The sequence below is a fragment of the Hyalella azteca genome, unplaced genomic scaffold (assembly GCF_000764305.2).
Source record: "Hyalella azteca isolate HAZT.00-mixed unplaced genomic scaffold, Hazt_2.0.2 contig6160, whole genome shotgun sequence".
In the NCBI taxonomy this organism is placed as follows: Eukaryota; Metazoa; Arthropoda; class Malacostraca; order Amphipoda; family Hyalellidae; genus Hyalella; species Hyalella azteca.
Genome location: NW_025936328.1, coordinates 678,175 through 690,200, shown reverse-complemented (window position 1 = coordinate 690,200; position 12,026 = coordinate 678,175). Strand labels below are relative to the sequence as shown.

The following is a 12,026-nucleotide window of genomic DNA, read 5'->3' as shown; positions in this document are numbered from 1 at the left end:
AAATTCATCGCGTAATTCAGACCAGCTAAAATAGAAGCATGCAGTTCTCTCGGGCAATCGCCAATTCCTCTTTCTTGATATGTTTGTTGTATTTAGCTTGTTTATGCCTACATCGACTCTCGTGCAGCAATATTTAACTGAGTTTGTTTTAAGGCGTCGAAATGAAGTATTCGGGTTGCATGCCCACATCGCTTCTCATGCAGCAATCTTTTATGGAGTTGCGGCGAAATAGAGTATTCAGGTTACAAGATAAGGCCAAGTCAGTGCCATAGGTATCGTATTCTGCTATATAACGAGCTGGGCACTACTATGTTGACTCGTAGTCCATTTGCTGCACGACGCGTGAACGGTCGCAAAGATGGTAAGCCAGGCTTTGATTTCGAAATCTTGTTAAATTCTATGGTGATTTGCCATTTGATTTGAGCCCGAATTTCATGAAATTTTCAAGTTATCGAACGAAATTCTATACAATTTTCAAGTTATCAATCGAAAATTTTGAAGTATTATTTATCGTTGATTGTGTTCACCATAGCCAAGAATACTTTTACGTCGCCTTTCTTATTAGTTAACAGTTCAACAAATATCCAAGACCAATGAAAGGTCACGTGTTTATTTGTCGCCAATTTAATTATTATTTATTCTGAGCTTAAATAATTTTTATTTATCGCTAATTTAATTTTTATTTCTTGTGCGTGTCTGTTTATTTCCCAAACAGTGAGCCAATTAATGATAAAATTTAAAAAAGTCTTTGAGACGAGAACTCAAGAAAAAATTCTCATGCTAATTGGTTTACAACGTAACTTCCTACTTATTTTTCTCCGAAGAATTGAAGAAAACGACAGCAATAACATGGCAGGTGTTGACATGCCAGTCGATCCCTTTCTTCCGCTCTCATATATAGATTCAAATAATATTTATCGCGTTATTCGTTAGCCAGACAATACGACAATTATTTTTTTTTTCTTACTTCGAATATGAAGAAATTCATTTCATTTTCTTGAATTAACTGATCCTATATTAATTGTATCCTCTACGTTTTCTTTACCGGAGCAGAAAAATTTCGCTTACAATGTAATCGATCATTTCATTTATCTCCTTCAATTCTACAACTTAAAGTTAATTATTTTGTTATAGTTTTCGATATTTAAATGTAAAAATTCTGCAATTCATGTCACGAGCTTGCATGTCTGTAGTCACGTGTCACTGTCTGTGTAGTAATAACCCTAACAAAATTTAGAGTCGCCCCAGCCTCTGGTAATTCAAATCAGAAGCTGCCGCGTCTGTAAATTTTCACTGTGTTATTTATTTTCTGTGCGGTCTTGTCTTTGCAGTTAGTCGCCGCCGCCCCACCCCAGTTTCCTAAGGCGCGAGGCATTGCAACTCAGGCAACTCAGGCGAGAGGCGTTGCAACTCAGGCAACTCAGGCGCGAGGCGTTGCAACTCAGGCGCGAGGCGTTGCAACTCAGGCAACTCAGGCGCGAGGCGTTGCAACTCAGGCAACTCAGGCGCGAGGCGTTGCAACTCAGGCAACTCAGGCGCGAGGCGTTGAAACGAAGTCGCCTGCACTACCCGAAGCTCAAACAGAGCTTCGAAAATGCAGCAAAGGTAATTAGGAAATTGAAGTTTATTTTTAATTTTGAATATTTTTCCTGAATCTCTTATTTGGTTCACATACGAATGTAAATCCACAAAGCAAATATTTGATGGTCCACATACGAATTTAAAGCCACAGAGCAAATATTTGATCAAGTGAAATGGTCGTCAAACGAGGCGTAACTGCCTTTTTAATTTAAATTGTACGACAAAATAAAATTTAGTAATTTTATCATCTTTAGGTTGCCATATTAAAAATAATTTGATTATTGGAAAGACTTTTACTACCAAACTACATGTTTAGAAACACAATAGCTGTGATTTCATCTCAAGTTAAATGCATTCCAATTATTATCAATGAGGGAACCCTAATTCATAAATATCGGAAAGTATTAAAACTACACTTATTTTTGAAATTTCATCAGTTTCATTACTTCCCAGGTTTGCCCCACCTTGTTCTGCTGTTGGTCGTTGCATCTTTGGCTGCCAGTTCGCTGCCGTTGGCTGTGGCGAGCTCGCTCGCGCGACAAAGGAACAACTACTACCATATTACAGTTGGTAATACCTCCGTTGAGATGAGCTGCAGTGAACCTATCAACTCCCTTAACTGCGCCTGCCCACAAGTCCTCGAAATCTACAGTAAGTATTGGCATCTAAAAATTTATTTATATAAATTTTAATTATTCATTGATCAAATATAATATATATGTTCTTCGATTTACCACGTTTGGCTCCAAGATATAGATTATTATTTTTAATTTTTCTATGAAGAATGCAGAGATAGAGTGGATGTCGTACAGTTCAAAATATTTATCGTTTATTTAAAAAATAATGTAACATAAATTAGACCTGATTGCCTTATGCACTTTTAGAAATTATTATTAGAAATTTTAATGTAGCGTCTTTGGAAAAATTCATTCATCTGTACAACCGTTGTAAATATAATCATTTGTTTGGTTCTCAACTGTACGTAAACGCACAAACAATTTGGCATGAACTCATTCTAATCAACGTAAACTTGCCATTTTTTTAAGTGTACAGTTCATGATACCTCTTTTTTTTATATTTACAGACAGTCATCCGTTCAGCCTGAGAGCTGCAAGGGTAAGAACATTTGAAGTATTCAGATTGTAATATCAATTAAATTGCAAAAATTTCACTAACAATCTTTGTGAAAATTTGAATTAGCTGTGTAATAAGTTTGTAGCAACATTTAAAAATATATAAAATTAGTCCTAGTTTAACCTAATGATTGACCTGACTAGTTATTTAATGGAGATAATGATACTTGATTTTTTACTATTTTTTATTCATTAATCGAGTCTTAGGTTACGATTGCTTTAACAGGCATTTGTTAGTCATTTTTGGAGTTTAGAGCAATTATTTATTTTTTCAACGTAAAGTGTAGAGATGCGACGATCGCAATCCAATGTCCCATAATTTCGTTGAAGTTTATTAATATTGAGAACAAGAAAAGAAACATTATCTTTTTTTTATTCACTACCAATGATTGTTTGCATTCATAAAACTCGGAAAGCCACAGACTTCGTGACTGAAAGAATTTCTGACATCGCAGAATGTCGATGTGTACAACGACCGCGACGCAGTGATGCGCCACTGCTGCAACCACCGGCACTGCTGCGCGGCACATCTTAAAGTTTTTTGTGACGGGTACCGAGTTGGTTGGTGCGACAGAACAAATCGTCCACCCATCACCTACAGTACTTGTTAAACATAGGAATATCCTATGCGTACCTACATCATCTACTGTACTTGTAACTCATAGGAATCTTAGTCGTCCACATATCACCTGCTGTACCTACTGAAAGTAGGAATGCTAGTCAACCACTCCCCACCTACAGAACTTGCAGCTCCTATGAGTTCTAGTCATCCACCCATCACCCCACAGTTCTTGCAGAACATAAGGATCTCGGTTCAAAAACTATTCTCACACGACAAATAGCAGAAAAGAAATTCATTCTGTTCTCTGAAGCGACATCAACTCAACTGCTACTCAAAACCATTTGAACGACTGCATGTCATAACCCCCACTGTGGGCAGAAAATCGCTAAATAATTCTGCCTTCTCCGTGGATAAAAACAGTAGTAATTTCAATCTATTGTTAATTACTCCCGTATAAAGCTTCCATCAAAATTTCTCGATATTCCATTACACTATTGATATCCTGAAAGCAGAAACCATCGTTATTTAGACTCATGATTGATCTCAAAAATCTCATTAAAATAAAATATTTTATTCTTTAGAAAAAACTATTCTAGAATAAGAATATGACTAAAATACCTAGAGTAAGGGAGATATTTTCCAACTGCAGTTATACATTAAAGCGTAAAGCAGCCAAGTGCAGGTACATCTCTTAATTCGTGACCATACAGAGCTGTTTACATCTTGTCACCACTGTGGGGCCGGATTTTATCCAACCTTTCCTTATTGTATACACCGACTTTGATATTCTCTACGGCCTTCATACTGGAACTCTGAAGATTTTATGCTAAATGATTTGATACAGCTTTGAAAAAATGGCTTCTAACTGACTAGCTCCTAACCTTTTCCTAATTCACTTAAAATGTACGAATTTTTCTGTTCAATGTAAGTTTGAAAAATTTCCTATGCAAATTCTTCAATATTCTTCGAAAATTTTTAGCCGCCATTAAGTCGAAAGTTAATTGTAAAATAATGTCCCGCTGATCAGAAATAAAAAGCTTGTGATTAAACAGATGTGTTATTTTGTCGCTGTAAAAACCTAAAGTGCATCCATCAGTTCAACTGTGGTTGATAAAGTTTTTTTCCGCGTCTACGATCAAAAAGACGAAGATCTAATAAAGTTTTGCTGTCGTTAATAAAGTTTTGTTGTCTTGTTACGCTCAGCGAACCTTAAATATTTGTAGCGTTCGACTGCTTTAGAATTACTGATGATTCAGGATCGGGAAATTGGTGGACAGTTCTAAGCTGGCAAGGAAACTTCGTAAAGCTGCCGTAGGTAAAGGGATAGGACATTTCTTTGTAATGAAGAAGACAAGTACGACGAACAAACTCGAACACCAACAAGTTACGTCTCGAGTTCCCAACCTAACGAAGCCACGTTTTGATCTCAGACTGAATGGACTTTCGCTCATGTAAAAGTTGTGTTGGCTATAAGGAGACTCGCTTAATAGCACCGCTAAGAGTTTTTTTGCTGTAAGGATAATATTGCTCTTTACTTTAGGAATAACTGCACACGTGCACTAAAAAATTCATAACATCATCCATGAATTATTTGGAAGTGAATAGATTTCTTACAAGAATGAAGTAAATTCTCTTGCATTTTATGTAGGTGCATAAACACAGTAAACTCCTAAATTGAAAGATCAGTATACGAAAAACATCGAAACTAAAGCAAGTCCCGAATACTCAACTGCTGACTTTCGACTGTCACTAATACCACTGAAAAAAATGAGATCCTAAAAATTGCAGGATCAAATTTTCGCAGCTTTGAAATGCTTAATACATCGGAAACTGTATGGGCTCATATTTTAGAACATTTTTTCTCAACTCTGAGATGGAAATATAACCATGTCACTTTTTATTGAACTGTATTTGAGTCAACCAGATGACACAGTTTTTGAAGCCAGCATTTTCAGGCCGTTAGAACTAGACTTTCCAGGCAGTTTAACCAGAATAAGAGAGACCATAGGAACAGACTCGCTACATTGGCTCTGCGAATGACGAGCTCGGCCATAAGACCTGTAAATGCTGCTAACTCGTCAAAGAAGACCAAGCCTTGTGTCGTCAACCTAGCGTTATTTAACGTGAACGTCGTGATGTATCTTTACAGATATTGCGATAGTTTGTGGAACAGCCAATTATTAGTGAAATATTTACTTCAGATTTAATTTTAACACGATCTTTTTAATTTAACATGATGAGAAAACGTTTAACCCAGCAGCGGTATTTTCATCCGAAGATGTCGGTAACATTTCTCGGACTCAGTAACGTTTCTCGAACATTAGGTCCTAATTCAAACGACGCATGGCCTATAAATACTGTACATTATATTCGAAGCGTCAACTGATATAATAAAAAACTAACTAACTAACTAACTTATATAATACGTATAAGTTCGCTAATCCGAAAAATACGTCATCAATTCCACAAATAATATGAAAGTAAATAGCGACTGATTTCCCTAAAATAAGTTGTAATATCAGTGTCGGCTCGTAATAAGAATATGAACAGCTGCTTAATCATTTACGCTCAAAGGACGTTCGATTCATCATCATCGAGATTACCACGATATGAAACAAAACAGTGTTCGTTAGAGCACAGTTTCGCAGGGCAGCTTCTTCTTGAACCAAGCTTGATTACGTTGCTGCGATATAATTGATATTGCGTTGCTGCGATATAATTAGACAACCTCATTATTTTCCCAACTTTTTTCTATCGAAAATTTTATTTTTTTACATCCAACACCGTGTTAAGCCGCATACTTAAACATACGAAATTCCACAAACCATAATTTTTCATTCAAAATTATGCATTTTCAGTTCACTGAAGTCATGAATCTGAGATAAATGGATAAAATAGAGCAAGGCGATCTATAGTTAGGAACATCCAGCCAACCATGTTTACATTGCTCATTCTGGTGATTAACACTTCACAAACACGTTCGTTACGGTAATTAAATCCATTAAATCCAACTACTGTTCCTATAGTTGAACTCAATTAGAGTAATTTAGCTATAACTGTATTTTATAGACTCACCAAATTTTCAACGATCCCACCCTCGATGTGTATTTTTCCGTCTGTGCAATCCTGTCTTCGTGGTCATAAATTTCTCACCTCCCACGCCGGGGGGACCACGCTATTTGTTCACGAGAGATGTCGCGAGTCCCATTTAAATAAATTACCCAAGTTCACCCCAAACTTTCGCCAATCGTTCAGCAACGAAAATCAATCGGCGGAACATAAAACTCACTAACGGCTCTGTCGGGCGGACCGTTCAAAACAAACGCCCGAATGACGACCCAACGCTTGCGCAAGAACGGGCACAAAAGACCCAGAAAATCTGGCCGCCAGTACAAGAAAATTTTGTGAAGAAGAAACAGGAAATCTTTTCAGAATTTCTAAAGAAGCCTCGGCTTTAATTCAAAACCTCAAGTTCCAGTTTCTCATCATGCAGTCCTATCTACTTTTTGTTGGCCAAAAAAGGAAGTGTGAACTATTTGAACATTTTCAATAATCCATTTATATTTTTATGGCTGGAAAATTATAGATATTCATGTTTTTAAAACGTTTTATCAGCTAACATTAATTGACTCCCAAGTAAATTCTACCCATAAAACTACCATTAATAATGTTAGCATTGATAATCCACTTTTCTCGCAATATTTGCATGGAAATTTATGTTTAATTAATGGGGTCATATACAGATTCATGCTAATCCTAATTGTCATGTCTAACATATAAATATAGCTAATTTATAAACGCTGGCTAAAAACTTATCCGATAAATTCTAAGGAGATATCGACCCTTAATTCCATGACATGAAAGAAAATAATGAATCTGCAAGACGGAGGAAAAAACGCCCAATAAATATAAAACCCGCGAAAGTTATTCAAATCCACACGCGGAATTGATAAGTTAATGGACGTTGATAACTTACATGATACAAACAGCAAACACGACCTAATTATGGTATAATAATAATATGATACTATAATACTATATAATATAATAATATATATACTATAATTTAATATAATATAATACTGTTATTTTAAATAATGCTATTATTATATGATATAATGGAAATAATAAGTAGATTCTAGGATACTTAGCTACGGATCGTGATATTCCCGAAACACGAAGAGAATAATATCTCATATTGTATTACTTTCTGAGGAAGCAGTCGATCAAATGAAGATTCTTCAATAGGAAAAAAGTTGTGCCGAAACTTAGTTGGAAACTAAAATGAACTCTCGATGAACTCGGAAACCGATACTAAACTTTCGATGGTTTGTCCTGATCTGCGGAAAGAACAAATGAAACACAATTTCTCGGGCTAACTTTCGAAATTTATTACGCCGTACGTATTGTATTTTGCCGATCAGTTGCGCTTTGTAAAACATTAAATGTAAGATTTTTAGCGCCTTTTCTCTTTATAAAAAAATGCACTATTGTGCTCGCCATGTCGGTCTGTCCGTCCGAGACTTCACGTTTTCTTCGATTTTAAGAAGCGGGCATGCCTGTATCAAAGATACGACATCTCTAGCTCTAATGCACTGTACTAATCCCAATGAAAACTGATTTTTGCACGAGAAAATGCGCTCTCAGTCACTCACTGCCGTGAGTACTGAGTTATATTTATTATACGTTGCTTTCTACTATTTGCTGAATTCTAATCCTTGCTCCAAATTTACATTTGAAGCTCGAAAATTCTGAAATTTCATCGAGTTAGTTGCTCACTGTATCAACCAATCATTTTTACGTTAATGGAAATTTAATATCCTCTACTAAATATTTTCAATAATTTTCATAGCGAAAAGTAACGACCCCATTTTATTTATAGTCTCGGCGTTATAAACGAAAAATGTAACGAAATTAATCTAATAAGTAAAACACAAAATTCATTACCTTAATTTTATTTTACACAGAACCACACGTGCATGTGCGCTAATGCAGATTAATATTAATTATAAACACGAACCCTTGAGTTGAAGTGCTAATGCATCCTTGAGTTGAAGTTAATGCTAAGAAGAAGGAGCTCCACGTGCCACTCCAAGATGAAGTCATTTAAAAAATTATTATAATTGGTAATTTATTCGAATATTCATGAACTAAAATAATAGCTCTTTGCTTGAAAATAGAACAAACTTAAATATTTTCTTGTATCGTAAATATAATATTACAGTTTCCAAGAGTTTGCTATGAATAATTTAGTACAGTTAAAGAAACCTGCAAGTAAAAGCTAACAGTGAAGAAGTTCCTAAACTTTTCAAAATTATACTAAAATATTTGACCCATCTCATTACAGCAATTTACCCGTAAAATTGAAAAGTAAATTACAAACAGTATTGTTTCATTATAGTGAAGCAAAGTTAAACACGACAAATTAATTGACTGCCGGCAACCGAGTTGAAATATTTCAGTTTCCCGAGCTTTCACAATAATTAGTAGAAGGTGGTGGCTCTCTGAAAAATAAATGCACCGCTCCTCAGTATGTGTGATTATTTAATATCGAAACATGAACAATTTGTCGAAATATGATGCCTTCCGACCATTATATTCCTTTCATCGAGTAACTATATGACCATATCGGAGAAAATAAACTTTACTAAAAAATTTAATTTAGTCTATCCTACAAATACCAAATCGCGTTCAAAGAAATAAGTTCTGGAATATCATACAATCTGTTGTACGAGTTACCGTTTCCTTACGAGCCTCCGACCTACTTTAAATGTTAAAAAATGTGTCAAAATGACATAACTTGGATCGCATCTTCAGTTTCGCAAATCTCAATTTTCAAATCTATTTAAATTGTTATTGCATAAAAGCGATGAATAACGCTAATAAAAGAAAACATCTTTCGATTAGGAATGAAAATTTATAATAATTAATGTAACAAATTTCAAATTCAAATTTACTAATAAGTTCTTTCTTATTGTATTTACTTTTAATTCATAATTAAAGACACGTGTCAGGTCCTTTGCTACTTCGTGGCCGGACCTGAAACTTCCTATGGCGTTCAGTACTTAATGGATGTCCTGAGGGTTCTGGGTAGTCTTGATTATCGTCCTACTCTTAGACTGACCGCAGGAAGGGAGTGAAACACCACTTTACTCTTAATTGTTCACTATTGATAGTTCGATGGTGCGGAGGTTTAAAGGATTGACCGGAGCTGTCAGCAAGCACTGCAGGTGCATGTTAATAGGCTGACACAAGCTGTCTGACTGCCTCGCGGCCCGGCTTATTTATGGGTTCGTTGTGACGTCACTGATGGTGACGTAGCCAACTGCCGACAGTGGAAGGCGGATATCACGTTTTCTATTTTACATTGGTATTTAACTCCTGGCACACGATTTATTTGAGGTCGAACATAATTCTCATATAAAACATTGATGATTTCTCACTATATAAATTGACTATGTTCTGTTTGAATGGGATTAATTCCAACGGAATTATTTTCTATAAAACGTTTTGCGTTCTAAATAAAATGAGAACGATCAATATGAGAATACGATTCTTCATTACTAATGCGATTGTTGATACGATGGCTCTGGAAATTATCAGATCAACAAATGGACATACTCAATGAGGCATGAACCTTACCTCTGACTGTGTAATTTTGAAATATATATTTACAGTACAATAGCGTTAAAGTTGCTCCACCCTATCAATATTAGGAAGATATTATTATGATTTTATCCTCTTCAGAAACGAAGCTTACTGAATTAATACATTTAAAATCTAAAGTCCAACATAAACGTAACAATTGACTAAAAAGTTATCACGCAAAAGCAAGCGTCTTTACCCGTAATCCAGAAAAACGTTGTAACGGATAGCAGGCAGCACGTTGGAGCGCCCGTGAACGGTTCATTACGTAAATATGTCACAAAATCCGGATTAATTAAAGACACGTGCATCATTTAATTAACAGTAGTGTAGATGAACAAAAAAATCCATGAGAAATTATTCAGTACTCATAGGTTGCTATTAGACTGGAACTATCAAGCTTAAGTTGAACATGATTAAGAAAACAATTCTGCTGGGCCCATCCGTGAGTCGTCAGCGTTGTAGCTGAGAAGCAGCCACACGATGTCAAAGATGAACTTGGTCAAAAATTTGGTCAAAACGTAGCAATCTAGTAGAGGAGGGCCGTACTTGCAGTGGATTTGCCGGGACTCTTTATTTCCAACGCTTCCAACAAGTTGCAGCTTTCTTTTACGCTGCTGTTCGCACAGAGGCCAGAAAATCATTCAAATAGACGAAGTCCATGCGACGCGCAGCGCCGATGTCGGCTCCATCTTCGAGGCTGGGTCTCTGGGTCCACTAGCCGACAGCCGCATCCGTCCCTGGCCGTCGACGGAGGTGATGAAAATTAAAAAGAACTGGTTAGGATTAATGGTGGAGAGCAAAGTCGGAGGTGAATCTAAAAGGCTTATCATGACAGACCACCACTCCGTTACCGCGTCCTGCGACGCCCATTTAGAAAGTCGGCTCAATTAAGAATGAATTGGGCAGAGCTCATGTTCAACTTCAGCTTCGCGTAGTGCGTCGGAAAGAAATAAAATGCACGACCGACAGTCGGCAGAAAGTCGAGCCGCTAAAACCTACAGTTACGCGCATATTTATCGGCAACTTTCAACTCTAAATTTAAATATTGCACCTATGTCCAAGAAACTGATGAAATATTAGTGTGCTTGTATTAAAATGCTAGCTTGTAATCGTGTAAAATAATTTCTTACCTTAAAAATATATTATTCATTTAATATTTTCAAGTATATCTTATTTTGTAAATCGATTGTTATTTTCCTCGTGCAAAATTAATGGCAACCTTTACATAAAATCAATTTAACTCATCATTTTTGATCAAGAAAATTCTAGGTTGATCTGAGAATGACTCTACAACATATCAGAACCTTGCAAAACACTATGTGCCTATACTATAAACCTATACGCCAAGTTTGCGCTTGTTGAGTTAGTCGTTGGAAGCTGTCGCATAAACACATCTCCAAGATTTTCTGAATTCAATTATGGCGAAGACTTCTGAATACTCACAGGACATAAGGAAGTGCGTGGTTGAACTACACAACAAAGGAAATGGATATCGAAAAATATCATAAATAAAGACCCGAAGTTCACTTCCAAGGAATTGCAATCACATCTGGCTAGTACTGGAAAAACTGTGGACGTGTCAAAGTGCGATGCTACCTGAACCGTGAGGGCCTTCACGGGCGTGTACCAAGGATGAAGCCACTGTTGAAGAAAATTCACAAAGAGAAGCGTTTAGAGTTCGCCAGGAAGCACATCGATGCTACTCAAGCAGAGCTCAATAATATATTGTGATCGGACGAGACAAAGCTTGAACTTTTTGGTGTGAATGACAACCGCTTTGTATGGAGGAAATCTTATGATGCTCTGCTGGAAAAGAACACTCTACTTACTGTGAAGCATGGTGGTCTGTCCATCATGTTGTAAGGATGCTTTGCTGCTGCAGGTACTGGGAATATTTCTGTGATAGAGGGCATCATGAATTCTGAAGGATATCAACGCATTTTAACTGATAATGTTAAGCAATCGGCAAGAAAACTGCTTCTTGGACGGGCATTTGTCTTTCAACAGGATAACGACCCTAAGCACACAAGCAAATCAACACAGAAATATTTTGCTACACAGAAATTGAGTGTTGGAATGGCCTTCCCAAAGCCCAGATTTAA

At 36.4% G+C, this 12,026-nt stretch overlaps 1 protein-coding gene across 1 annotated transcript; it reads left to right on the top strand.

Annotated features, from left to right (window-relative positions):
• Positions 1 to 327: 327 nt before the first annotated feature.
• Positions 328 to 4,325, top strand: LOC108670173. The gene is made up of 5 exons (XM_018157634.2): positions 328 to 361; positions 1,332 to 1,605; positions 2,035 to 2,232; positions 2,666 to 2,697; positions 3,170 to 4,325. The coding sequence occupies exons 1-5, from the start codon at positions 359 to 361 to the stop codon at positions 3,323 to 3,325; spliced, it is 663 nt and encodes a 220-aa protein (XP_018013123.1). The 5' UTR covers positions 328 to 358; the 3' UTR covers positions 3,326 to 4,325.
• Positions 4,326 to 12,026: the final 7,701 nt, after the last annotated feature.

Bases quoted from the DNA above. Each gene is read 5' to 3' on its own strand.
- LOC108670173 (XM_018157634.2), top strand. The intron at 2,233-2,665 runs GTAAGTATTGGC...TTATATTTACAG, and splicing joins ACAAGTCCTCGAAATCTACA to ACAGTCATCCGTTCAGCCTG. The intron at 2,698-3,169 runs GTAAGAACATTT...CTGACATCGCAG, and splicing joins TCAGCCTGAGAGCTGCAAGG to AATGTCGATGTGTACAACGA.